The 27,734-nt window shown below is 46.3% G+C and overlaps 2 protein-coding genes and 2 long non-coding RNA genes across 4 annotated transcripts; 1 reads left to right on the top strand and 3 right to left on the bottom strand.

The window, feature by feature from the left end:
• Positions 1-1,520: 1,520 nt before the first annotated feature.
• Positions 1,521-7,342, bottom strand: slc6a4b (solute carrier family 6 member 4b). Its single transcript, XM_057032563.1, has 13 exons — positions 7,101-7,342; positions 6,318-6,452; positions 6,014-6,233; positions 5,777-5,915; positions 5,558-5,692; positions 4,744-4,847; positions 3,949-4,076; positions 3,756-3,868; positions 3,551-3,682; positions 3,334-3,433; positions 3,147-3,247; positions 2,639-2,806; positions 1,521-2,566 (listed from the first exon to the last, which is right to left on the bottom strand). Exons 1-13 carry the CDS (start codon positions 7,300-7,302, stop codon positions 2,486-2,488), a joined length of 1,758 nt encoding a protein of 585 aa, XP_056888543.1. The 5' UTR covers positions 7,303-7,342; the 3' UTR covers positions 1,521-2,485.
• Positions 7,343-11,201: 3,859 nt separating this feature from the next.
• sgsm1a (small G protein signaling modulator 1a) lies at positions 11,202-27,110 on the top strand. The gene is given in 24 exon segments (XM_057032682.1): positions 11,202-12,130; positions 12,282-12,325; positions 14,955-15,030; positions 17,672-17,834; positions 18,028-18,180; positions 18,256-18,323; positions 18,629-18,774; positions 18,960-19,097; positions 19,189-19,313; positions 19,715-19,782; positions 19,887-20,050; positions 20,342-20,477; positions 21,196-21,372; positions 21,408-21,553; positions 21,938-22,066; positions 22,139-22,318; positions 22,688-22,762; positions 22,944-23,840; positions 23,916-24,040; positions 24,597-24,679; positions 24,786-24,895; positions 24,985-25,081; positions 25,323-25,490; positions 25,680-27,110. Coding segments are annotated over 24 exon segments (3,576 nt in total). The 5' UTR covers positions 11,202-12,111; the 3' UTR covers positions 25,769-27,110.
• Positions 20,271-22,139, bottom strand: LOC130525662 (uncharacterized). The gene is made up of 2 exons (XR_008950543.1): positions 21,865-22,139; positions 20,271-20,490 (listed from the first exon to the last, which is right to left on the bottom strand). It is a non-coding gene; the product is annotated as an uncharacterized LOC130525662 (long non-coding RNA).
• Positions 23,703-26,045, bottom strand: LOC130525658 (uncharacterized). Its single transcript, XR_008950539.1, has 2 exons — positions 25,857-26,045; positions 23,703-25,821 (listed from the first exon to the last, which is right to left on the bottom strand). It is a non-coding gene; the product is annotated as an uncharacterized LOC130525658 (long non-coding RNA).
• Positions 27,111-27,734: the final 624 nt, after the last annotated feature.

A 27,734-nucleotide genomic window follows, 5' to 3' on the forward strand; every position in this document is an offset into this window, starting at 1 on the left:
TGATGTCCCAATGTGACCCTTCGGGGACACCTGTCCCATCAGGACAGGGCTGGAGGCTGATCACGCAGCCGTTTTCTGATTGGTCGACAGACACTTGTCCTTTCCTTTTTGTTTTTCTTCGCAGCATGCAACCCTTTTTCAAATAAACTAGCTTCATTTTTGTTTATTGTGTAACTTCCAGCGCCATCCAGCGCTCACGGCTGCCTACGGTGAAAACAAACAGATCCGGGTTTAATGTTCCACGTCCTTCCAGGCTGAGGTCCTCACGCGATCCATCATGAAAGGTGCCGAAGCTTTCTGGTACTGATACTTTCTGATGTTTCCAGATAGTTTGACTGAATCTTTTCTCTTACTGGAAACCATCAAACAAGTGCGATGCCTCCAACACATTTCCCATTTGTTAAATGTCAAAGAGCAGTGGAGAATGGAAATAAAGGTCAAGATCCTGGGGGTTGTATTCTTATATAATTACCCAGCATGACTGATGCGTATGGCCTTTATCTTCATCGTCTGTAGGACCTAAGGTCCACGCCGCTGCAAACGCTTTACAATTATGTGGCAGCGGAGCCTAATGAGCACTGGGAAATGTTACTCACGGAGGTCTGACAATAAAACTGGATAACTTGGTCAAAACAAGGAAACGTTTAATGGGAGCGTGAACTTAAATATCCTGTTTTAATAAATGATGGTTGAATTTGTGAGCTGCAACTTCTGGCGCAGTTTGAAACTCCCGAGGAGGAAATTCTGACACTGTCATCTGTTGGTTGAAGGCAGAAGATGGAGAAGAGAATGTTGTATTTACAGCATAAGTTTCATTGCCCATCTCCATGTACGCGCGGCACATGGAGATGAGAGACCACCACGAGGGCCAGAGGGGCTCCCAGGATCTAAACCTGCTTCCAGTTCTGATCATTCCTGAATAGAAAAATGTCCCCGGGCTAAAAGAAACTCGACAGAAGGTGCCAAGAAAGCAGGAAGATGAAGAATTACATGTGAGAAATGTGGGTATAAATAAGGAGATGCAACAGATTAAGACAAAAAACGTGGTGGGGACTTTGTACAAAAGTGATGGTTCTCCTGTTTCGATTTCTCTGCCCCTAATCGATGAAATCCGTGTGGGAAATATCCTTTGATGCACCACTATTGACCACTGTCACAGCCTTCAAATGGTCTCCTGTTTGGATAAAATTGAAAAACCCCATCAAATTCAACGGTGAATCCTCTGCTTTAGTGTTTCTCCTGCGCAGGGATGAAAATCAAACTGCTGCTGCTGATATCTTCCAAAGTGTTGATGCATGCACGCTCACAGCAGCGCCTCTTTCATGTGTCCTCCTCCACTTCAATAGCAGTCAGTCACACAAAAGCACTTTGATGCTCGCATCCGTGCACCAACCGCTCAATGGGGCTCGTGCGCTCCACACTGCTTTCTACTCATCTATAGGTTCAAACCTGTTGCCCTTAAACAAATCACGGCGTGCATGCGTGGGGGGGGCTGCGTTATTTAAAATCGACCCAAAAAATTTGATTTGTACAGGGTCACGGTTTCTTTATTATAATTAATTCATACATATCTGGTGAATACATAAAGAAAGTTGAAATCACACAACAGTCATCACCTTGCTCAGCACACATGGAGTATAAAGCACTTTTAGCTAACACATGAGACATTTCGCTGCATGTCTTGGGTACAGAACAGTCTTGAGTTAGGAGTCGAAACATCGGAGAGGCACAATATCAACACCACTTCAGGCAGATTAAGGCAAAAAAACAGTCCGTCTAGAGTCAAAAGCAGACATCGTCGACATAGAGCAAGACAGTGTACGAGATGTTATAAATCCAGGTGGCACAGAGGTTCCACTTTTAATGGTCAAAGAAATCAGGGTGAAAGAATGAAGTGTGTTTTTGCCCTATTAATATAAGATATAAAATATAAGATCATAACATCAATGTCTTCTCTGACTTCCATTACAAATCCTTAAAAGGGGGGGAAAAGCATTTAATGAGCAGATATATCCTATAAAAGTACAATTCCATTACAGATATAGTCTATTAATATTACATGTATAATTGTACATTACTAAAAAGGTAGTTCAGCTTAGAGACCCACTCAAAGAATGTTTAAAGAACCACAAAAAACACAGAGATGCGGACTAGTCATGTGAAAATATTAGCAAATAAATTACACAGGATTACACATAAAACGTTGCTTTTGTGTGAAATTTAACTCTCTAGTCTCAGCGCAACACCTGAACCCGTAGGTTTATTTAACCTCCAATATAAATCATCTTATCCATGGTCAGCTAAAGAATTTTAATCCAGCCGGCATCTTTACAACGGCGAGTGTGAGACGTTCCGAATCACCGGCTGGTCGACACGCCTGATGTCTGGTCGCCTTCGGGTTCGCTCAGAAAATTGAAAAGAAACAAACAACGACTGGGGTCTGAATTAAAAACAACAATAGCAACAACAGGCAGGGGAGATGTCTTCATGGCATGGTGGTCATGTGGAGGCTGTCGGCGTGGAGTTCTGGGATGGTCCTCTCTGGTCTGAGACAAACGGCCAACCTCTGAGGAGAACACCAGGGGGAAACAAGAGTCACAACTTGTTCGAGTCTCCTTCCCTCTTTTGGCACACTGACCTGTTTCAGAGAGCCAGGCGTCCACACCAGTTTGTAGACCATGTAGATGGGGATCCACATGAAGGAGGAGAAGCCGATGAGGTACCCCACCGTGATGCTCCAGTCGGGATACTTGTAGTCGAACAGAGTGAGCTGTGGGACCTTCAGGAGGGAGCTGATGATGATAAACTGAGGAGGTGGGGGCATAAATAAAGGTCCCGGTGTTAATGTCTGAATCCCCCGCACATCCTCTTGCATCTGTCACACGTTGCACACGTTCTAAACACGGAGGTCAAACATGCTAGATGTGGGGATGATGGCAAATGTCAGCCACCCAGAGTGATGTGTTGACATTTACTGAGGAGAGCGGATCTAAGGGGTCTAAGGACGCGATCCACAACAATAAGGAGACGCGCCTTTATCCCGGCCAACACACATCTGGCCTGGAGAGGATTCCTTTTTGTGTTTAGCACTTAATCTTGAACATATTACATTGTGTTTTTCTACATTTCAGGTTGTCACATCTCACCGCTAGAAAGGCCGGACTGATGGCGACCCAGCACACCCTCCAGAATAACCCCGGGGCTTTGCCCAGCATGGCCTGGATGTCGTTGCTAAATCTGTTGATACCTGGAAGAAACCAGCGTTAGACACACTTCTTTGATAGGCTTGAGGTGAGGTTCATCAAGTTCCTGGTGGCGGATCTCATGTTTTACCGTAGAACCATGATACAGCGATGGCCTCGAGGAACCCCAGCACGATAATGGAGCACCCGACACCAAATTCCTCCAGCAGCTTGACCACGTAGGCACCGCCCTGAAGAAAGCATTGTACACCGATTCGTGACATCATCCATGATGTGTCATGTGGGCAGAAAAATATTTCTTAAAAAATGGTCAAATTTGTGTTTTTTAATTTGGAAAAGCTGCTTACATTTGTAAGGGTGCTCAGAGAGCCCAAAAAGCAAACCACTACCAAGCAGAGGACAAAAAGTTCCCGCCTGTGGTAGAGCTGGTCGGGGTATTCGTCCAGCACGGCCGTGATGATTGCCTCCAGTCCACCAAACTGAAACCCAAAGAGAAACAATCGATGCGCTCCAGGAAAGTGAGAAAGCCAGACTTGTTATTGAGCTTGGTACCGTGCTGTCCAGCCCCAGCATGATCATCATCACAAAGAAGATGATGGCGAAAAAAGTCGAGCCCATCATGTTTGCGATGGCTTCCGGGTAAGTGATGAAGAGTAAACTCGGTCCTAAGTGCACGGAAAGATACAATATAGAAAAGTGGTCAGGCGTGAATGAACTGGAATCGTGGTTTGTCAATTCTGCTGACCTTTGTCCCTGGCGACGTCCTCCACCTCCACCTTCCTCATCTCCGCCATGTAGCCCAGCACGGTGAAGATAACGAACCCCGACACAAAGCTTGTCAAACAGTTAACCAGGCTGGTCACAATGGCGTCCCTGGTGAGGAAGAAAAAGAGACGAAGCAGAAAATGGACCGTTTATTTGATTCCCTCCAGTGAACCGAAGGTTTTGATCACCTCAGAGATGCTCCACAGGTGCATTCTGATGAGCCACATCCTTTATACTCCCCTTTTTTTCAATATCTAACACATAAGGCAGATCCTGGTTAGCGACCCGCTTGTGACAGGGCTAATCCTGATGTTCGGCGTGCATTTATCAGAACCACTGCAGGAAGCCTTCTCATCCCACCTTCAGCATACACTTCAGTCCTTCCACACTGTCAGCGAGCCTAAAGGACGCTTTTAAAATCACCTCTGATGTCTGTCTGTTGCTTTGTTCCCCTTTAATCGCATCAGCAGAACACACAGGTCAGGGCTCATGTTTGCAGAGAGCCCCTTCGTTTGTCCACCACCTGATATTTTTATCTTACTTCTACCTTTCCCTCCTCAAGGGTGTACCTTTCGTCTCATCCCCGGTAACTCCCTCCGCTGATCCGACCACATCGGCTGCCCTGCAGTCATGAAGCCGCTCTAGCCGGGGGGGGGGGGGGTGAGTATTTGTCATACAGAGCAGGAGAGTGGGCTTCAGCCTTGGCCTATACTTCCAAAGCCTTGTTCTAGCTACAGATGTGGGTTTTGGTGACTCAGTTGGCCTCAGTTCTTACCGGTAACAGTTATTTGTGAAAGGGTTGTAGCTGGAGAGAGCCAGCAGCACCCCGAACCCGGGCCCCAGAGAGAAAAAGATCTGCGCCGCCGCATCCACCCACACCTGGAAAAATAGACAACATGAGTCAGGAGAGAAGGCACAATCCAGGGTTCCTGACAGGGAAACTCATCTCTGCTTCCAGATGAATGCAAAACGGGCCCTTTTTTTTTTTCCTATTTTCACGTGCGCTCCCCGCTCAGTCTCAGTTTCACAGCGTTGTGGCGTTCTCCCCGAAATCTAGTGGCTGCACATCTGCGGGCGGAGAGATCTGAAGACGGGCGCGCATTCAGCGTTAAAAGGACGAGCACAGCGCTGGACACTGGTGAGTGAGATGGAGAGCACGTGTGCAGGGGGTTGGGGAGGATGGGGGGGGCTTTGTTAATGGGCAGAAAATCTAAACCAATTATGCATCTTATTATCCTGCTCTGTGGCTTATTTATGCATCTCATTTGGCCTCATCCATATTCGTCAGCGACCGCATGCCGAGCAGATTCAATTGGAGCAGAAGATGAAGATGTTTTTTAAATTTAGGCATAGTCTCAGAAGACCTGCGTGGAACTAAATGGGAGAGCTCTAAAACATGTGGATGACAGCATTTTTTCTGTCCATCCCAGTGGATAACAAGTTTTATTCTGTAAAAAAAAATGTAAAAAGAAATTTGTAAAAAAAAAAAAAAAAAAAAAAAAATCAAATCAATCTACACCGCTCCATTAATTGTGATTTAAAGGTGTGTTTAGTGTATAAAAAGAAACGGTTTGTGTCCAACCACCTACACTGGTCTCCAGAAGCTTGTCCCACTGGGGCTTTAGGTAAAACACGACGCCTTTCCAGGCTCCCGGAAGAGTGGCGCCTCGAATCAATAGGATGAAAAGCACAATGTAGGGCAACGTAGCGGTCACCCACACCACCTGGCAGAGGTGACGTGGACAAATCAGGACAATTTGATGCGAGATCAAACCAGTCAACAGAAGATGTAGGTAAACGCTGGGTACCTTCCCTGAGGTTTTCACGCCTTTCCAGAGGCTGAAGTACACAATAGTGAAAATGAGGAACAGACAGAGCATCAGCTGCCAGCGGACGCCACCAAGGTTTTTCAGGCCCGACGATTTGTGGAGCTCCAAAACGTTCCTCCTGCAATGTAAAACGCATGAGATTTCCACTGCGGCGGGCAACGGTTTCCTCAGTCACATTAGCAGGAAGCCCTGTTACTCTCACTTACATGCACTTACGTGTAAAATTCCTCTGCTGGAGACCTGGAGGAATTTGTCCAGGTGATGTTGTCCATCCCGAAGTAATTGGTACAGTCGGGGGTGTTCCACACATTGTCACAGTTTGTCCAGGGCAAGATGCTGGAGAAGGAGGAGTAGAAGTAGAAGAGCGCCCAGGCGATGATGGTGTTGTAGTAGAAGGACACATACAGGGCGATGACGCAGATGGCGTATCCTATACCTGAGGGAGAGATGAAACTGAGCCTAACGCCATCGGCCAAATGTGTCTGGACACACGTCCACCTGATTTTCCACTACGACTCGCCTTTGAAAATGGGACAGATGTGTTTCCATATGGAAATGGCTCCGGTTCTGTGGAACTGTCCCAGTGCCAGCTCCATGTAAAAGAGCGGCACCCCACCAAAGATGGCCATCAGAACATAGGGAATGAGGAAGGCACCTGCGGAGAGACGAGCGAGAGCAGCAGCTGCTTTCAGGTCAGAGTTGGTGCGTTTGGGGCGACCATGATCGCGTGATAAAGAATCAGGAGGAGTTTTATCGAAATGTAAAAATAACACTTGAATTTATTGGTAAGGTGGTTCAACACTTCCGAGAATCGAAATCTGGAAATGACCGTGACTGTACAGATACAAGTAAAAATTTAGGATTACACCTAAAATGGATGTGGAGAAAATGTAGTCAAATAAATCAGTTTAGGTATCTAGATGTTTGGTATAGTTGGAATAATAATCTTCGATGTCCAGTGCATTGTCTTGTATGTGATATTTCAAAATTAATTGTTTTTAGCAGAATAATTTTAAAATGTAACCCATTCTTATAGTTTCTAATAGAACAAACACAGTAAAATAATCAAACTATATAACAATTAAGAGTAGCTCAATCCAACAAAACTGTTTAATACATTTTTAAAAAGTATTTTTGGATGGGTACTTCAGAACCATTGCCAGGTTCTGTGGGAGAGATGAGCTGCTTTCCAGTCCCTTTTCTTCCCCCCCCCAATTAGCTCATTTCAAATTGAATGAACTTATTGAAAGCGCAAGCGGTAAATGGTCTAACTTGTGCGTAAAAGTGCCGAAACTAAACTTACCGCCGCCGTTTTGATAACATATGTACGGAAACCTCCAAACGTTTCCCAGGTCCACCGCAAAACCGATGACAGACAAGAGAAAATCCATCTTTTTGCTCCATTTGTCCCTGGAGTCCGTCTGCGTAATGACCGGCACCGGCGCCGCGCTGTTGGAGCTGTAGGCGGCGTTCGGGGAGCCGTGGTGGGTCGGACCGCTGGCCATGACTGCGGAGTCCTGTCGGGGCAGCGGACTGTGAAAAAGTCACGCAGAGGACCAGAGAGGCTGTGCCTCCTGTGGTGATGACAGGGGAGGAGTGGGAGGAGCTGCTCCGGACACTGGGGGCACCTGTTAGTGAAGGCGCATTACGCACAGACTATGGAGTCCAAATGAAAGCATTTAGGGAAAAAAACAACAAACTACTGAGATCAGTTTTATTGCTGCACTGTCCTGTGATTCAACAGGACTCCCAAATACATTTTAGGAGGTTTCAGCTCTTCTTCAATGAGATTTGTCAGTTCAGTTTTGAAGTCGTTTTAGACTGTGATAAATGGGAAGGCTTTTGCGTGGCGCTCTCCTGGTTTTCCACAGACTCAATAAAATCTAATGTTATTTTTAAAGGAGAGACTGAGCGAATGTTTAAATAAATGTTGACAGCAAACTTTATATGTACGCGGAAGGATGAACATAAGACAAAAGATCATGAAATAACAGTAAGATATGAAGTTAACAAATTATTGTTTTAAAATGTTTAACAACTTCCTGTTAGAAGAACAGCTGCGGGTCTTAATGTGTCTCTAAAGATACAAGTAAAAATTTAGGATTACACCTAAAATGGATGATGGAGAAAATGTAGTCAAATAAATCAGTTTAGGTATCTAGATGTTTGGTATAGTTGGAATAATAATCTTCGATGTCCAGTGCATTGTCTTGTATGTGATATTTCAAAATCAATTGTTTTTAGCAGAATAATTTTAAAATGTAACCCATTCTTATAGTTTCTAATAGAACAAACACAGTAAAATAATCAAACTATATAACAATTAAGAGTAGCTCAATCCAACAAAACTGTTTAATACATTTTTAAAAAGTATTTTTGGATGGGTACTTCAGAACCATTGCCAGGTTCTGTGGGAGAGATGAGCTGCTTTCCAGTCCCTTTTCTTTTTCCCCCCCAATTAGCTCATTTTAAATTGAATGAACTTATTGAAAGCGCAAACGGTAAATGGTCTAACTTGTGCGTAAAAGTGCCGAAACTAAACTTACCGCCGCCGTTTTGATAACATATGTACGGAAACCTCCAAACGTTTCCCAGGTCCACCGCAAAACCGATGACAGACAAGAGAAAATCCATCTTTTTGCTCCATTTGTCCCTGGAGTCCGTCTGCGTAATGACCGGCACCGGCGCCGCGCTGTTGGAGCTGTAGGCGGCGTTCGGGGAGCCGTGGTGGGTCGGACCGCTGGCCATGACTGCGGAGTCCTGTCGGGGCAGCGGACTGTGAAAAAGTCACGCAGAGGACCAGAGAGGCTGTGCCTCCTGTGGTGATGACAGGGGAGGAGTGGGAGGAGCTGCTCCGGACACTGGGGGCACCTGTTAGTGAAGGCGCATTACGCACAGACTATAGAGTCCAAATGAAAGCATTTAGGGAAAAAAACAACAAACTACTGAGATCAGTTTTATTGCTGCACTGTCCTGTGATTCAACAGGACTCCCAAATACATTTTAGGAGGTTTCAGCTCTTCTTCAATGAGATTTGTCAGTTCAGTTTTGAAGTCGTTTTAGACTGTGATAAATGGGAAGGCTTTTGCGTGGCGCTCTCCTGGTTTTTCCACAGACTCAATAAAATCTAATGTTATTTTTAAAGGAGAGACTGAGCGAATGTTTAAATAAATGTTGACAGTAAACTTTATATGTACGCGGAAGGATGAACATAAGACAAAAGATCATGAAATAACAGTAAGATATGAAGTTAACAAATTATTGTTTTAAAATGTTTAACAACTTCCTGTTAGAAGAACAGCTGCGGGTCTTAATGTGTCTCTAAAATAAGAATTTAATAAAATGAAGCACATTTTGGACTGAAGTGTTATCCACTGGTAGTGTAAATATGTGCGGATCACTAATTATTTATCTTATTTTAAACTAAATGATGAAGTACAGATTCAAACTAATGGTTTAAACACTAATACAACACATATTGTACTTCTATCACTGTAAAGACTTCCATAGACATAATCCAGTACCCAGCAATAGAAGGACATCCTCATCAGAACAGTTATAAACTGACTTGTTCACTTGTGTAGTGCAAAGATCATAATCAGCATAACTGATCAACAGCATAATTGTTCAAATCAGTGACTGTAGACTAGACAGTCCTTTTGAACTTCCACAACTTTGACTATAAATAGCCCCGTGGACCATGTTGACTTCCTGATCCTATGTTAATAAAGTTTGGTGAAGACAGCAGAATAGAATCCCAGCAGTTAAACTGCACTCATTAGGAAAAACCTAATAAAAAGAACCATAATCAAATCCACCGCTTTTACCGCTGAGCCTTTTGAAAAGGCTGCTAACTGAATCTTTGGAGTCCAGAAGGGCTGCACAGGGGCTGCATCAGGAGGAGTTACCGGAGCAATTGGATATGACAGCGAGACGCAGCCTGAGCCATCAAGGACCATCACAGAGGTGGCACTTAAACACCAAATAACATTTAAACTGTGTGCAAATCATCCAAATGGGTGTCACATGACTTGGCTCTGTCATGTGACACTGGGAGACAGTATGGATCCTGAACTGACATGGATGGATGGATGGATGGATGATGGATGGATGGGTGGGGGGTGGGTGGGTGGATGGATGGATGGATGGATGGATGGATGGATGGATGGATGGATGGATGGATGGGTGGGTGGGTGGGGGGGTGGATGGATGGGTGGGTGGATGGATGGGTGGATGGATGGATGGATGGATGGATGGATGATGGATGGATGGATGGATGGATGGATGATGGATGGATGGGTGGATGGATGGATGGATGGATGGATGGATGGATGGTGGATGGATGGATGGATGGATGATGGATGGATGGATGGAGGGAGGGATGGATGGATGATGGATGGATGGGTGGATGGGTGGATGGGTGGATGGATGGATGGATGGATGGATGGATGGATGTGGATGGATGGATGGTGGATGGATGGATGATGATGGATGGATGGATGGATGGATGGATGATGGATGGATGGATGGAGGGATGGATGGATGGATGATGGATGGATGGGGGGTGGGTGGATGGATGGATGGGTGGATGGATGGGTGGATGGATGATGGATGGATGGATGGATGGATGGATGGATGGATGGATGGATGGATGGAGGGATGGATGGATGGATGGATGGATGGATGGATGATGGCTGGATGGATGGATGGATGGAGGATGGATGGATGGATGATGGATGGATGGATGGATGGAGGATGGATGGATGGATGATGGATGGATGGATGGATGGATGATGGATGGATGGATGGAGGGATGTGGTTGCTCAGCTGAGGTGCACGGATCCCTGAGGGCCAAACACCTCAGCAGACCACATATCTCTGGCCTTCTCCAAGATACAATCCTGTCAATCTGCATCGGCACGAACGGGCAGAAGAACATCAAACTGACAGGAGCCTCCATCTCACGCCCCGCTGCCTGTCGGAGCACGTCGGCTCTAATCATACATGGACATGTGCACGTTTGCGCTGCCCAGAAACTCTGCTGAGAGGCAAACAGACCCGGAGACGACGACACGGGGCGGCTGGTTGTAAAAGGATGTGATTCGGAACCTGAGGAACACCAGAACTTTGGATTTCTGCGGTCTCCTGAAGGGGAGTAACTTTTCTGTATCTGGTCCATTCCGCCAAAATGATGACAAGCCTTTGAATTTGTGAGGATACATAGTTCCTCCGCTGAGGGGTGGTGCCAGCTGGGAGAAAAGGCGGCTGCTTGTTCAGACAGAAGTCCACATTTAACACGATACGCCGTGACCTCAGGTCTAATGGTGCCACCGCCATTCTGAGCCGTGCCAGCCTGAGAATACTGAACTAAATAAGACAAGAGAGAAAAATGATGGCACCAGCTGTCACAATGATGCAACTGCAGAAACGTGTGATCAGAGATCAGTTCAGGGCATTGAATCAAAGGGGAAAGGGATTTATATTCGTTAAATTTCGGCGAGGACCTCTCTTCCATCTCACTGTCATCTTATATTATTCCTCCGTCCTTACACCGCACGATCTGCCTGACAGCTCCGTCCCGAAGGGCCCCAGACAACTCAACACTCCACTGAAGCTCCGGGGTCTCAGGAGTTTTTTTTCCTAAATATTGGGCACAGGAAATATGATCCACAGCTGATATAATAGCGTTCCAAAAATCTGGATCGAGGTGAGCATTTCTTCATTTGCTCTGCTGCTGTGTTTAAATGTACATCCAAATGCTGGAATTGCTGGGCTGCTTTTCCCCTTTATTTGATGCACCGGGAGCGTAAATGCGTCAACTTCTCACCTAGAAATCCGAGTTTATTCGTTTGGGTGAATCTTGAGGGTTTCCCCGCTTGTCCTTTCTCGCTGTCACCACAAGATGGCGGTAAGATGCAACGTTTGTAGCTGGACGGCTTTTTTGTCGCTGTGAAGAAAAATATCATTCATTTAACTCCACTTTTATTTCTTGATTTATTTTACGCCATTATTATACTGCATTGGGTTCAGACCTGGTGCAGATCTGCTTTAACCATTTGTTGCAATCGTGACAGATTGTTACTTTTTAGGAGGATTTACAAAAAGCCTTACACTGAATTTTCACGGCTTCACGGCTGCGTCTGCGTCTTAGTTTGGGTCACCAAAATTTGGGTGAATTAACCTGTTGTGGCGGCGCTTTGAGCAGCCGTGTGTCTTTAAGAGATGGAGGAAGGTGGAGTCTCGATGCTCTGGTCGGTGTGGAAGCAGAGCTGAGCTGAGAGGAGGGAGCCGAGAGCGGACTGGTGACAGGACCCATGGCAACAATCATGGCAGGTGAGCCAGGGGAAGGGGGATACAGACGCACACGCACAAAATAATGATCATAAATCGAACAAAACATCCCAAACAGGATGAGAGCTTCACCGTTTCCCAGGTTGTTCTTTTCCAAGCGTGCAATGAAGAGATGGTTTGTGTTGTGTTTCAGAGGCGGACACCCGTCAGAAGCTGCTGCGCACCGTCAAAAAAGAGGTGGGTGTCAACAGCTGGACAACACTTTGGTCCAGGAGGGAACTTTCCTCCACGTACAAGGCTGAAAAGAATCCGTTGCTCATCAAAAATAGCCCTATAAATATGAGTGTAGATGGAGTGCTTCCTCCCGGATTGTTTGCTGCGTCCTTGTGTACAGAGAGTTCTATGGAAAAATATGGACGCTGCTCTGATTATTTGTTCAGCTGCTCTCCGGTCTTATCTTCATTATTTGGCGTTATTAACGCAGCCCAAAGGTGAACTGACAATCAGTGAGCCCCTTCAGGGAGGTGTCTTTCAAAGCCTTTCCTCCCTGGGAAAAGTGTGGGCTTAAAGTTGAATTCTAAAAATCGAATTATTCTGCCCCTTTCAATCAAACTCTTGGCGCTAGAAGGTTTTTGCAAATCAGAGTGACCATCAGCCATCTGGTCTCACTGGGAACCACTGAGCCAAGTCAGCATGGTGACTGGGGGTTTAACAAACCAGTGCAGGAGAGGCCGGATTTAAAACCCAATCACTCACCATTGTGCGAGTGTGGCCATCTACGAGGGTGAGCTTTAAAAATGATCCTTTTATAGGCATCTGGTAGAAACAGTGAACACACAGGTATGTTTATTTTACTGCTCCTGTGAACTGAAGAACACACACACACACACACACACACACACACACACACATACACACGCCAATTAGTGATAGTGAATGTGACCTCTGCATGTAACCCATCCTTTATACACCAGTGGTGAACACACAAACCAGTGGGCCGCTCTGCATCCGGGGAGCGATTGGGATCTGTCCCGGGATCTGAACCAGCAACCCACCCGTTAGAAGACCAACTGCTTTCCTCTGAGCAAACTCTGATTGCAGCTCACAGTTCTCTATGTGCCGTTTTCCTTCTTATCAGTAGGAACCAGAGCTCCTCCACGAAGGAACCTTCCTCCCGAGTGTTTGGAACATATCGGGATTCCGTCGGAGCTGCGCACGAACGCAGCATCACAGAGTCTCACTGCTCATTTATATATGAATTCTTAATTTGGTTGATCATATCTCTCCTTCCTACACACACACATGCTGAATTTTACCTGGATATGAGCTGTTATCAAAAGAATCATGTCTGCAGCAGCAGAATTACATCCCGACGCCGCTTTGAAGGACTTCTCTGTTTTTCCGTCACTTTGATAGACCGACTGTCTCTTGATCCGACTCTCCTTCTCCCTCTGAAGTGCACAAATGCAGGCCAGTGGTTGTTGAAACGCACGGCTGCACCGTAGCTTGTGCACAATAATGATGGCTGTGATATGGAAATAGGAAGGTCCCACCTGATATTAAAGCAGCACTGAGCTGCTCAGTGGAGAATCCACCTGCAGCTCCCCTCAGCTGGTGGAGCTGCCCTGGTTTTGTGGTGTAATACAGGGTTTTTACTTGTGGATCCACCTGTTTGCTTATCATTCTCTCATAACTGTGCTGAGGTTAACATGGTCTCAGCAGCCATTGGAGTTGATGAATAATGGATGGCTGCCTGTTCATGGACGGGCCTCTCTCTCTCCCTCTCTCTCTCCCTCTGTATGTGTGTCTCTCTCTCTCTCTCCCTCTCTCTCTCTCTCTGCTCTTGCTGCTGATTGAGTTTGTTGAAACACTCTGTAGATCATTTGTCTCCGGCTCCAAGCTAAAGTGGTTATACGGGGTGGTTTTTTCCCCCCTCCATCAGAGCAGGATAAATCCACTCCTCTAAATTTGTGGTAAAATACATTTTATGGGTTCAGGACGTGAGCTACGTGGCCCACGCGTGCCTCGTTGACGGACAGGAGGGGTCTGCTGGGCCATGCGATGACAGCGCCAAGCTTCATTAGTTACTGTAGCCGGGAAATGCAGCCGTGTTTAGAGATGAATGAATGTTGATGGTGGCCTCTTAAGCGAGGAGTCATCCCCATGGCATCTCCATGGAAACCTGCCGGCTGTCTGCACCACGTTAAATGCCTCGGAGGCTTGATCTGTTGCCCAGATGTGACAAGGAAAAAACAAGGAGGAGTCTGAATCCTCAAGTTAGCAAATTACCTGCTAACACATGCCTGTGTGTGTGTGTGTGTGTGTGTGTGTGTGTGTGTGTGTGTTTGTCACAGCTTAATTGTAGCCTGCCTCATTACAGCAGGAAATTACATCTATCTGTATGTTATATTTCCCATGTTGACTGCGCAGCAGTGGGGGTCGTCTCCATAGTCACCAAAGAGATTCGTTTATGAGGGATGGATGTATCAGTAAAGTTAGCAGAAAAAGGAGCTAAGAGGACGCTCATTTTGACCACCTGAGCGTCTGAGCTCGGGGGTTCGGCGAGAAACCCGATTATCCGTCTTGGATGTAATGTGATCAGTGTTTCAGGCGACCCAAACCTGCATCGCCTCCCAACAACTAGTGATGAGAGCTGGTGACGCATCCTCCGTTCTCACATGCACTCGCTCCGCTCAATCTTTTTTTTGGGGGGTTTCTTTTCTTCCTAACTTTAAAAAGGGCTATTTAAATGGAGCCCCGGGGCCTCCACCGCGGGTTTCCTGCACTTGTTTTATAGATTGTCCGTCTCTCTGTGAATGGGTGCTAAACGCGTGAGTCACCCAGCATCTGCCGTGTTGCTCGACAGGTGAAGCAGATTATGGAGGAAGCTGTCACCAGGAAATTTGTTCACGAAGACAGCAGTCACATCGTGTCCTTTTGTGGTGAGTACTCAAACACCAGCCTTCGCCTCGGTCACACTGTTTTCCTTCGGCTAAGGGAGAAATGCTGGTATCACCCTGTCAGCTAATGATTTACAGCAACAACAACAACAATAATAACGTCCCAATGACAGTAGAAACACGCACAATCACAGTAATTTACCAAAAACTATTATATACTACGCTTTCACACCAGAGCAGAGTCAGTTCATTTCCAGGGATCGTCATGCAAATGGACTATTTAAGAAACAAAAGAGAAGAGCAAGATAAAAGGGAGGAAGGTTTTTTTCCCCTTCTCATCTATCAGAATCCCTCAGAAGATCTTGTATAATTAAGCCCCTTATCTCAGCCTCTGCTGCTGGTTTTAGCGAATTGCTAAAACGCGAATATAAACGCTCTACTGTTCCACTCTTTATTGGCGACATCACCGTTTTGTTGGTTATGCAGCATCCGCAGCGTCTCCATCAGTGGGAGCACAATGAGTTTGTTCTCTTTACTAATTAAGGTTGTTAGGGATGATCTGTGCGCACAACCAGAGGCCGTTAGCTTCACAAAGAGAAAACACCCCACTCAGTGCATCGTCAATATTACATCTTTTTAGTGTGAAATAGAAATAATATACATTTTCTGTTATTGTTCCTCCATCCAAACGGCTATGAAAGGGTGGCGTGTGTGATTACTGTGAGAAACACCCATCGCCCACCCAGCGTCGGTCTGGAGCTGCACTAACAAGTTCTATTTGGAGACTTTGGTGTGAACAAAGTGACTCTCAGCTTGTGAGAAATCTGGTGTTTCTCCTCACTGGAGGAGGAGCGTGCACACTCCGACATGTGGGATGGGTGCAAGCGCTCGCCAGTCGATGAGGGAGGGATATCGATGCCGACGTTTTGCTTCATTACGGTTTGTTTTTACGTCAAATCCAGGGTCGCTGTGAGATCCGTCTTAGTTGTGCCATCATGCTGGATCCTCCTGCTTCATCCTGTCACCAGGATGTTAGACAGCAGCCCCGGTCAGACTGGGTGGAGGATGGGTGAGGATGGGAGAGGATGGGAGAAGAGTTAAAAGGGGGATAATTAACCACGGCTGCCTCTCTGAGCTGCACCGACAGACGGACAGACAGACGTGCACGCGGTGGCGACGTGCGACCCACCTGAAATCGTGATTTGCAGCGTTAGTGACCCAAGTCTCGACCTTTTTTGTTAAACCTTAATGAAGTCAATCATATTTAACTTCCACTTCTACAATCGGTAAATGTTCAACACACTATCCATCTTTTATTTAATCCCCTTCATTAAAAAACAGGGTGCACTCAGATAACTACAGCCCTTATATAATATAGCATGAAAGTAAACTAAGCAGCAGCCATGATTGAGAATGTTTTTGAGATCCCTCTGATTGATCGTCGCCATCATGGTGACGCGGGCTGCTCGGTACTGGTCGGCTGCCCAGGAGGCTCTTATTGCACTCGTGTCCCTCACACACGGGATGATTAAAGGTAATTTACCGCGTTAGCTGTCTTTAGCAGGGAGCTAACTAGCTTCCCTTTTCCCCCTCATAGCACACTTACCTGTTGTTTACTAAAGGCAAATCGGTGGGGGTAAAGGTTTGAGTGTCGTTAGTTAGGGACGACAGACAACGTGGGAGAAGGTGGTAAATGTTCCCTGTCGCAGCCTAGATTGATGCCATGAGCGTGAAGGTTATTTTTTTACTCTTAGCCGAGACTCGTCGTCCGGAATGATGGACAAACGAAGAGGATGAACCGAGCTGGGTGGGCAAATGAAGTGATGAGGTCCAAAATGGGGGAAAGATGACGAGCTCGGACTGTGTTCATTTTAAAGATGAAGCCAACGGGAAGAGGGGGCTGTTTTAATGAATGAAGATGACGAAGATGGGGATGCTGATGAGCCATGCATGTTTGCGCCATTGACAGAGGTTGCCGTGGTAACTCCAGCCTTCCTCCTGACCCCATGTGAGCAGAGCCACAGGATTAGTCTAAAAGAGAGCTCAGATGTCCGCACAGCTCCTGGCACTGCCACGTAGCGATGACAAAAACAGGGAGGAGGACTCGGATTTTCTGCCTCTTTGTGTAACAGTGTGTGTCATCACGGCACCGACTTTTGTGCCCATGTAGGCGGATTGTTGTTTGTACACAGAAAATCAAGTAGTGAGTAATGAAGATGGAAGAACTAGGGTGTTATTTAGCAGCACTTGCACTGATACTTTCAGAAACGAGGTTTTTCCTCCAGTTTTCACAAAGCCCTGCTGATCAGATCTGTTTCGTCCCTGGCAGCTATAAACTAAATTAAATCAGAAAGCCGTCTCAATAATTTGCTTCTAAGATCCTGTTAGACAGACAGCCTCACTAATGTATCGGAGATCTGCATCTTTCCAGGAAATATTCTGCCTCATTTACGAAGGTGAGCATGCTACCCAGCTAGCCCCCATCATTCCAGCTGATAATGGAACAGTCCCTGAAGCTTTAGCTCACGTTTTTTTTTTATTTAGTCTAATTAAACAACACATTGGACTGTCTGAGACATTTTTTTGTGCTCAACACTGTTTTTACATGCTTCACTTGTTACTTGTTTATTTGGTTATAACTTAAGTATGTTTTGCTTGACTCAAACCCTTTTTTTTAACACAGCTGCAGTGGAGGCCTGTGTTCTGCACGGGCTGAGGCGGCGGGCGGCCGGCTTTCTGCGTAGCAACAAGGTAGCAGCACTCTTCATGAAGGTGGGGAAGAGTTTTCCACCCGCTGAGGAGCTGTGCAAGAAGGCCCAAGAGCTTGAGCAGATCCTGGAGACAAAGTGAGAAGCACAAATATCGCAGATCTCACAACACACGGCAGACCTCAACAGCACCCATCAGCACCCACTGATGCTCTGTCTTCGTAATAAATCAGTTCAGTTTCCATCCACGGATCACGACTCTTAAACACAGTTCACCGATAAGCTGGCAGCGTTTGGTGCAGATCAGAAGTGTGATTTTCTCCACCTGCAGACGGAGCCAAAGCCTGCAGAGTCAAGACAGCCTGCGGAAGATGCCCCGATTGCCCACCCTTGTCCCACAGGGGGTTAAGAACATGTGGATCCGCGCCGCTTTATTTGAGAAGGTGCTGGATAAGATTGTGCTCTATCTGGTGGAAAACTGCAGGTAACCCTCGAACAGCTAACAAGTGTATTTTTAAAGAGTTTCCTTAAAAAAAATAGTTGTTCATTTGTCCTCCAGTAAGTACTACGAGAAAGAGGCCCTCTTAATGGACCCTGTGGATGGACCAATCCTCGCATCTTTGTTAGGTAATTATGATCTATTTGATAAGCCATTAGGCACATATCAGGTCAATCCTTAGCTAATTTATTCTAAAGTGCTTTGTCCTGTATTGGACGTCCTCATTTCACCAGAGACGTTGCATTCAGAAGCATAAAAGCTGCCTCACGGCTTAAATCCTGCAGCGAATCTGCGAATCTTGGATTCTTTTCTGCTTCTCTCAGAAGTTTGGAAGAATACTGAACCTTGACAAAAATGCACTCCGGCATTACCAGCGGTGCATCTTGAGTGGGGGGGGGGGCCTTTATATAACTGTTGCCTTTCATTTCGCTAGTGGGACCCTGTGCACTGGAGTACACAAAGATGAAGACCGCCGACCATTTGTGGACTGACCCGTCCGCTGACGAGCTGGTGCAAAGGCATCGCATCCACGGCGTCCACTGCAGACAGGATTCTCCCACAAAGAGGCCCGCTCTCTGCGTAAGCCACAAACCAGCACAATGACGAGCACATGAGAAACGTGTGTGAAGCAGAACCAGCATCATTATGTTGTGGGAACTCTGCGGCTTTGCCACGCTGTCGCTGCGCGGCTCTCACTGATGACCCTGCTCATTATCAGCCTCCGTTCAGGGTTTGTCATCTGATTTCACATCTGCGTCGCACAGATCCAGAAGCGCAACTCCAGCAGCAGCATGGACGAGCGTCCCTCCCCCTCCCTGTCGGCGCGCGAATACGTGGAGTCCCTGCATCAGAACAGCAGGGTGACGCTGCTGTTTGGCAAAAACAACGTGCTGGTGCAGCCGGTAACTGTCCGACCGCTCTCAAACACTCGTGCGTGTAGACGTGGCAGTGAAAGCTCCATCTAACCAGCTTCCGCCAACGCGTCTGTTGCAGAGGGACGATATGGAGGCCGTTCCGGGGTATCTGTCCCTGCACCAGAATGCCGACGTCATGACCCTGAAGTGGACGCCCAATCAGCTCATGAACGGCTCCGTTGGAGACATCGATTATGAGCGCAGGTGCAGATCAGTGGGCATTTTTCTGCAGCAGCTTCAGTCGTCAGCCGTCGATTCTTTTTGCAGTTTAGAACAAAGACATTCCAGCCTGTTTGAGTGTCGTCTGTTGCAGTGCGTTGACAGCGCCTGTGATTATGAGTCAAGCTTAATTTCAGCGCTCGGGCAGCCGGCAGGTGGCTGTTTTGACCGAGACAGTGCCAGACGTGTTTCAGCCGACCAACCCCGCCGTGTCTAGTGTTACTTTATAGTTTCTCTCAACCAATGAATGGATTATTGCAAGAGGCAACTCCTCAGCCACTCATCTGTGTGTATAATTCTGACATTTTCATTGTCTTTTACAGGAGTTTTCCGGATGTTTGAACTCACAGTAATGCATTCTTCATGATTTGGTGTTTGTTCTTCAGTGTTTACTGGGACTACGCCATGACAATCCCTCTGGAAGAGATCGTTTATTTGCACTGCCATCAACAGGGTTGGTCTTTCATTAGATAGCATTATTGGCTGGTGCGTGAAATACATGAAAGTGCCCTCATTAAGGACTGAAATAAGGACATTCTGTCCCACATATCCCTGCAGTTGACAGCGGGGGGACTGCAGTACTGGTCAGTAAGGATGGTATCCAAAGACCTCCATTTCGCTTCCCTAAAGGAGGCCACTTGCTCCAGTTCCTGTCATGTTTGGAGAACGGCCTCCTTCCACACGGCCAGCTGGACCCTCCTCTCTGGTCGCAGAGGGGAAAGGTCAGTACAAGAGCTTTCAGAGAGGTCTCAGATCGATCCTGAGTAACCTCGGTCAGCTCAATAAATCAATAGAGGGGACTATTGGATTTTTGAAAAGATGGTTGGAAAATAAGGAATAGATTGTTGAATGTTCTTCCAAGCATGAGAACTATGTGTTTTAGAGAATAAAGATCATAAGATCTTGAACCCACACAGGCATGTTCTTGCTCTCTAAATGAGCTTGTTTGGCTCATTTGGGTTTTATTCGTTTCTGGAACGCCAGTGTCAGTAGTCCTTATATTCTGCTTGCAGGGAAAGGTCTTTCCCAAACTGCGGAAGAGGATTCCTCAGGGATCAGGATCCACAGACTCGGTCTCAGATAAGGAAGAGGACGAGGCCACAGACTACGTCTTCCGCATCCTTTTTCCAAACAGCCAGTCAGAGTTCGGTGAGAATTCCATCTAGACAATCAAACCAAAGCATGAGCAGCAGCTACAGACCTTTATCAACACAACTCATTATTCATTGCAGCGCGTGTAACGCACCCTCCCAGTCTGACTTTTTCCCTTTCCCATCAACCGAGTGGCCCACCCTCTAGAACAGGAATGCTGGTTGTACCTCGGCGTTCCTGCAGCTGTCTTGATGGATCCTCCTCAATCACAGGAAGCAGTTGTAACGTCGCCACATTCCCGGCTGCTCTGTCAGCTTGTTTGGCTTTAATTCGCCGCCTCCTAATATCCTCTTGACCCGCCCTACGCCTCCGGCAGTGTTTATTGATGTATTAAAGCCCTCCCCCCGCTACCTTGTGTTTTTACTGCTTTTCGGAGCGGTAACCTTTCAGCGCCTGGACAGCTGCTCGATTGGAAACAGCTCCTGTTTGTTTCTTTCTTCTCTTGACAGTAATCCAATCAATCACGGTGGCTTCATGCTTTCAAACTGTGCCTCTGCTCTTCATTGTTGAGTTATTCACCAGCTTTACATTTTTTCTACTCTAGAATCAAAAACATGACTTTTTTTGTTGGAAGATCCCAATTAATCACTATTTGAGAGGGGTGGTGATGTAATCATTCCAGCTGATTTTAAATCACCGGTGCAAAACACAGGCGTGATCAGTGTGCTGCAGATACAGTGTCGCTGATTCTGTCTTGTGCGTCGGCGTTTTGCAGTGACTCCCCTGGATCTGATGGATCAGGGATCTGCAATGTGGCATCCCAGTCTCAGGAAGTCCACGTGCTCCTCTTGTTCTCAGGGCAGCTTCTCTGATGGACCCACGCCCAAAGGGTGTAACCATGAGAGGTAAGACCACACGCATGTTAACTGTTCCTTAAATGTCAGGAATTACTGTCTGCAGCCGCTGACTGTCTGTACTGTCGCGCAGGGCTGGCATACTGCCGTCACCTCTCTACGGTGCGGACGCATCTTTCTGCTCTTGTCAATCACACCATAATGGCCCCCGACGTGCCCTGTGACGCCTACAAAGGGCTCACCGCAGACGTGTGGCAGACGTTTCTCCGGGACTGCTCAGTAAGCATCGCTGGTGTCACACAGCACCGCGACACCATCTACGCACACCTTAGTTCTGCCCACCTGACACCACAGCTGTCTCCTCATTATCAGTCCCCTAATACCCATGTTGCTCGAGCCATTTCTCTCACCACAGTGCAAAAACCCTGACTAATGGAGCTGCAGAAGCCAAAGTCCACCTCTGCACTTTATCTGCAGATCATTTATTATCCTGATGTTATTAAAAAGTACGTTTTCATAACCTAGGTACTGTTATCAGGGTAGCCATCAAAAATGGCATCTTTCTTTTAAAATTGAGTAAAAGTTTTTACCTGTGAGCACACTGGTGTGTTGTAACTCAACATGTTGGTACTGGTTGTAGAGATCTGTATGTTGTGTCCTCAGACATATGAGGAGGAGGAGCTGCTTCGCCTGGTCTACTTTGGCGGCGTGGAGGCCTCGCTGCGTAAGGAGGTGTGGCCTTTCCTGCTGGGTCATTATCAGTTTGGAATGTCCGTGGATGAGAGAAACGGGGTATATCATTCTCAGGCATTTGTTCCCAGCCTCTCCAGCTGGAAGATCTCACTTTCGACCCCTCACCTCCAGGTGGACGAGCAGGTCCGAGCGAGCTACCAGCAGACCATGAGCGAGTGGCTCAGCTGCGAGGAGATTGTTCGTCAGAGGGAGAAAGAGCAGCACGTCGCAGCATTGGCAAAGTGCTCCTCTGGTGCAAGCATGGACAGTTCTAGTCAGAAGATGATCCTCAATGACTCCATCAGCAATGAGGTGAAGCCCCACGTCTCCAGTTTCAGGCATTGGCATCTTATGCATCAGCCATTTCAAATAATCACGCCAATGTTCTTTTCTGGATGGCTCTCATTCCCTTCTGTGCTTCATGTGCCCTGCAGCGTGACTGTAGTTCAGGCTCGTGTCATAATCCCAGTGGAACAATACATATTGCAGTCGTGTCAGACAAAAGAATTGTGCTTTGCGGAGCTGTGTGCTATTATTTTCATATTTCTTCTTTGGTTAAAGGGGAAACATTGAATCGCTGGGGGATTAGTCTCATAAAAAGACAGCACTTGAGCATTATAGCAGAAAAATCAATGTACCTTTGCATAATAATATCTTGACCTGCATGTCTTTATCACCTAGTCCCATTCCTCGCAGAGCTCAGACAGACAGAGTCTGGCTTGTCTGCAGAGTGACTCCAGCAACAGCAGCACACAGGTAAGAAAAGCTCACCATGTTCCACAGGCTTCTGGACTGGACAACACATGTGTTGCATTTTAAATCATCCTGATATTTTGTGTACGCCGTGTGCTATTCTTCCTCCACCCTGCCTCCCCTCTTCCTAGTTCTTGACATGGTCCATTGGAGCAGTGTGCTTCCCTCTGACTTGTTCTTTCAGGTCTTTGAGTCCGTAGAGGAGGTGGAGCAGATTGAGATGGAGCCCAAAAATGAAGAGGCCAAACAGGGTTCCAAGATAGCAAATGGAGCTGTGCAGAACGGGACAACTTCCCCCGATTCAGGACATCCCTCCTCCCGAAACTTCTCAGTCACCTCTGTGCTGTCGGACGGCTCCCTCAGCACAGAGGACAATGCTGTGCCTGACACGACCCCGAGATCTGGGTCTGTCTCCCTAGGAACACAAAGTCCAATCAAACCCGCTGGAGCAAAGACTCAAGTTCTCCCAGAGGAGAGTCCAGAATGTATCGTGAGGGACCCGAATGAAGAGGAGGAGGCCAAGGCTGTAGAAAAAGAGATGACCACTCCCCTGTCTTTGGAAAAGAAAATGGAGGAAGGATCAAAAACACAAGGAAGTGTTGAGTTTGAAGCCGCCGAAACAAAAGAAATAAATGACTTGAAGACAAATCTCCCGCCAGAGGTTCTACTGGCAGAAAGGGAAGACAGCATGACCTCAGCTCCTGAGGCTCCTGAAGTTGAGAAGAGCCTTATTTTCTCAGCTCATCCCGGAACTGCATGTTCAAGCGAAACTAATTTCACCGCTCAGAGAGACGTGGCGCCGACGATGACCGAATCCGACGAGTCCCCCTCAGCCATAGAGATGGAGGAGATCCCCAAAGCCAAAGTTTCCATGGTGCCTTGGAGCAGGAAGGGACGCTGTGAGGAATCGCCTCTCTCGGAAGAGCAGCAGGGAAAAGCCAGCCCAGAGGGCACCGAGTCGCTCCTGTCCGATGAGCCGGAGATGGAAAACCTTTACCCAAACTTTGACTCCGGACCTGAAATCACAAAGAATGACGACAAAGCTGAGACACCATCTCAGATGGCTGGGAGCCCTTTGACTGTACGTACAGTTTAATTAGTATTTACAGGAATCATCTGTCCTCTTCATCTTATTGTTCTCCCTCCACTCTCTCAGCAAGAGCTTTTAGACCTGTACACTTTAAATCTGCACCGCATCGAGAAGGACGTCCAGCGCTGTGACAGAAACTACTGGTACTTCACTCCTGCCAATCTGGAAAAACTGCGTAACATCATGTGCAGGTACATTTTAGTTGATTATAAGAGCTGATTTTAATTTGTTGAGTGTCCACCTCCTTTACTACGAATTACTACCTAAAATGCAATAGCGCGCTCAAATGCCTTTAATTCTTCCTTATTTTGAGTTCGTCCCCCAAACAGAGTGAGTCATCCTACATCTACATCAACAAAAGCCCCATGTGCACCCACATATGTGGTGATTGCTATAAAACTATGAAACACAATTGCCTCTAGAAATACCAAATGCGACCCATCCCAGCTAATCTCCACTTCAGTCGAGACAAAAAGATCTTTTGGGCTGAAAACCACCCTCAGAATAGACGAATCAAAGACAAGTCAACCAATAATCAAAGGAAACAAACACAGCTGGAGGACCACGCTTGTCTCTGCGCTCTGGAGAGGCCTAATCACGTCAGGGAAGTTCTATAAAACATTTTTGCTCTTCTGAAGTAAGAACCTCGAGTGGTAGATCGAGGAAACAATGGGGGACCACTAAACACAGAGTTTGGCAGTATATTTACAGAACCTGGGTACTTATCTCCTGGTTGGGCATTTTCAGTTATATCTGGAGGCACCTTGACATCGGGTACGTGCAGGGCATGTGTGATCTTCTGGCTCCACTTCTAGTCATCCTGGATGATGGTGAGTCATCTGCCGGTTCCCCTGCTTCCGGGGAATCGCTATATTTTTGCAGTATTGATGAACTCTGCCCACTCACTCCAGTTCCCTCCCTCTCTCCTCTCTTCAGAGGCCATCGCCTTCAGCTGTTTCTCCGAGCTCATGAAGAGAATGAATCAAAACTTTCCACACGGAGGAGCCATGGACACTCATTTTGCCAACATGCGCTCTCTCATCCAGGTGATGCAGTCAAATAGCTGTAAATCCATCCACCGACCCACATCCTCCTTGTTAACGGTCACCCCCTTCACGGCCTTTTCTTTGTGTAGATCCTGGATTCTGAACTGTTTGAACTGATGCACCAGAATGGAGATTACACCCACTTTTACTTCTGCTACCGCTGGTTCCTCCTAGACTTCAAACGAGGTGAGGGGAGAGTCTGCGTTAAGCATCGGGAGCAAACGCAGCTTTTTTTTATCCCTAGATAGTGATTAAAGTTCCAAGTGGATTTCTGAGGAAAGTAATTCCAGGGAATTTCTCCTGCGGTAATTGACGACCGCTTCCCTGCATAGACAGGATGTTCAAAGAGCAACTGTCCATCAAACACCTGCTCTTCTGCCTCCCCCTTCAATGCAACTGAGGAGGGTTCCTGGTGTGTGTGTTCCAGAGCTGGTGTATGACGATGTGTTCGCAGCCTGGGAAACCATCTGGGCCGCCAAGTGCGTCTCATCCAGTCACTTCGTCCTCTTTATCGCCCTGTCGCTGGTGGAGATCTACAGGGACATCATCCTGGAGAACAACATGGACTTCACTGACATCATTAAGTTCTTCAACGGTAAGAAAAACAGTGGGCCGATTTTTGTATTTCAGCTTACAGCCCATGATAACTTCATTGCTAGATTAGTTGTAAAGCCACAAAAATGTGTGTATTGTGGATCCTGTGAAGAGGAGTTGATCTGAAATGTGATCAGCATCATAGAAGCGGGGCGCCCATATTTAACTAAACTATCTTTGTGTCTCTCAGAAATGGCCGAGCACCACAACATCAAGCAGATTCTGAGCCAGGCCAGAGATCTGGTGCGCAAAGTGCAGATGCTAATAGAGAACAAGTGATTGTGCTTCATGTCCTCTTTCTTCCACGTGAAGTAGCACCTGTAGCGACTCAACTCACACACACACACACACACACACACACACACACCACACACACACACACACACACACACACACCAATCCTCTGCAATGCTGCAATGTACGAGCCTCATCAACTATCCACCATGTTGTTGCTTGTCGCAGGAGAACATTAGGCCTCATACTTGTCAGTGTGTTTCAGTGAAAACAAGTGTTGTCAGCAGTGTGAAGCCCTCTAAATATATATTTTTTTAAATTAGAAACCATTTTAGCGTCAGCTATGAACCAAGAGCACCTGTTTTGAGATAAGGGTAAAATCAGATGCTCATTTTAAATTAAATTCTGGATCCAAATTCAAGGAGGAGACTTTAGTTATGATGGAAAATCAGTGATAATATTTATGATTATTATTTAATTACCAAGAGAGTGAAAATAGTTTACACAGGGTGTGTGTGTGTGTGTGGGGGGGGGGGGGGTAATTAGCAACACTGACTTGTGGTCTGAAATACACTGGATTTATGTTAGTCTGATTTTTTAGCACATCCACCTCAAGTCCCATTTGGCTTTTGGCAGCATGTCAGTGGTTTAGCGTCCAACAGTGTTTTCAGTATCTTGAGCTGCCTTGTTGGGTGGAAAATGTCCTCCCTTTATTTCCCAAGTGTGAATTGCCTTCAGCCTATGTGTTTACGTGACTTATGGATGCCTGATTTTCTGTAATCTGCTGTATATTTTGTCATTGTTGTTTCCCCACCTCGATTTTCCTTCTGTTATCTGTAATCTCTGTGTTGAAGTGTGATTATGGATCAAACCAGATGAAAGTGACAGTCACGCCAAAGCTTCACAGGTTATTGATATTCTGTAGTGTGAAGAGATTTCTTTACAGATAACGCTGAGAGGAACTTTCAAAAATGTACTGCAAAAGAGAGAATGCTTAACTGTTTTGCCAGAAGGACATGTGCTGCGTTTTAAACCATAAGCATTGTTGATACATCCAAAATCAGGATTGGTATTGATTTTCTCCATTGACTGCTGGTATTGTCAGGTTAGATCTTTTTCTGAATATAAGAATTTGTTTGTCAATGATAACTGTCAGTGAGCCTTATTTCCCCTTTGGGTAGCTTTATTTGCCACAGTCTGTATTGATTCCTGGTTGATTTGATTCCTGCAGATGCTGCTGTGTTTGTATAGTTCCTATTTTTACTTTGCAGCTATTCTACTGTGCGTAAAATCTAATCAAATGTCTATATTATAGAGATTATAAATATATAGTATATATTAAATGGTATATGTTTTTTATAGTGAAAATAAAAATGTGTGCGTCACACCAATGTCTACTGTGCTTTTTTTTTTCGCTTAAGGGCCCGGATAGCTCTACCCGGCGAGCGAAAAGCTGTATAAGCCCAGCCAGTTATATGCGCCATTCAATCTTTCGACAGCCAGTCGCGTCGCCGATCCAATCTTTCGACAGCCAGTCGCGTCGCCGATCCAATCTTTCAACAGCCAGTCATATGCGCCATTCAATCTTTCAACAGCCAATCATCTGCGCTTTTCAATCTTTCAACAGCCAATCATCTGCGCGATTCAATCTTTCAACAGCCAATCATATACGCGATTCAATCTTTCGACGTCCCGCCTTAAATTAAACTGCGGTCTCAAACTTTGGAAAAGTCAATCGATCCTAGAGTTGATTTATTATTTAAAAGTCTGCCCGCTGTTTATTCCGGACATCTCCGTGGATGTTGACAAGGTACGTGCGCAAATTGCGGTCTGTTATTCGTTAAGTTTTTTTTTTTCATTTCACATAAAATATCACCGTAAATGCTTAATGCAATATGTCCAAGTCATGTCAGGCATTTGTAACGCTAATGTAACTTGATCATCGGGAGTTTTGCAGTAAAGTTTGTGCAGTTGCTGCCATAGCTTTAGCTGGTTGTATTTTTTTTTCTGC

This window comes from Takifugu flavidus, chromosome 5 (assembly GCF_003711565.1).
Source record: "Takifugu flavidus isolate HTHZ2018 chromosome 5, ASM371156v2, whole genome shotgun sequence".
In the NCBI taxonomy this organism is placed as follows: domain Eukaryota; kingdom Metazoa; phylum Chordata; class Actinopteri; order Tetraodontiformes; family Tetraodontidae; genus Takifugu; species Takifugu flavidus.

Coding starts and splice junctions, on each gene's coding strand:
- slc6a4b (XM_057032563.1), bottom strand. CDS start 7,302: ATGGCCAGCGGTCCGACCCACCACGGCTCCCCGAACGCCGCCTACAGC. Junction 6,234..6,317: donor CATCTGTCCCATTTTCAAAG/GCGAGTCGTAGT, acceptor TCTCTCCCTCAG/GTATAGGATACGCCATCTGC. Junction 3,869..3,948: donor GGACGTCGCCAGGGACAAAG/GTCAGCAGAATT, acceptor CCGTGCACTTAG/GACCGAGTTTACTCTTCATC.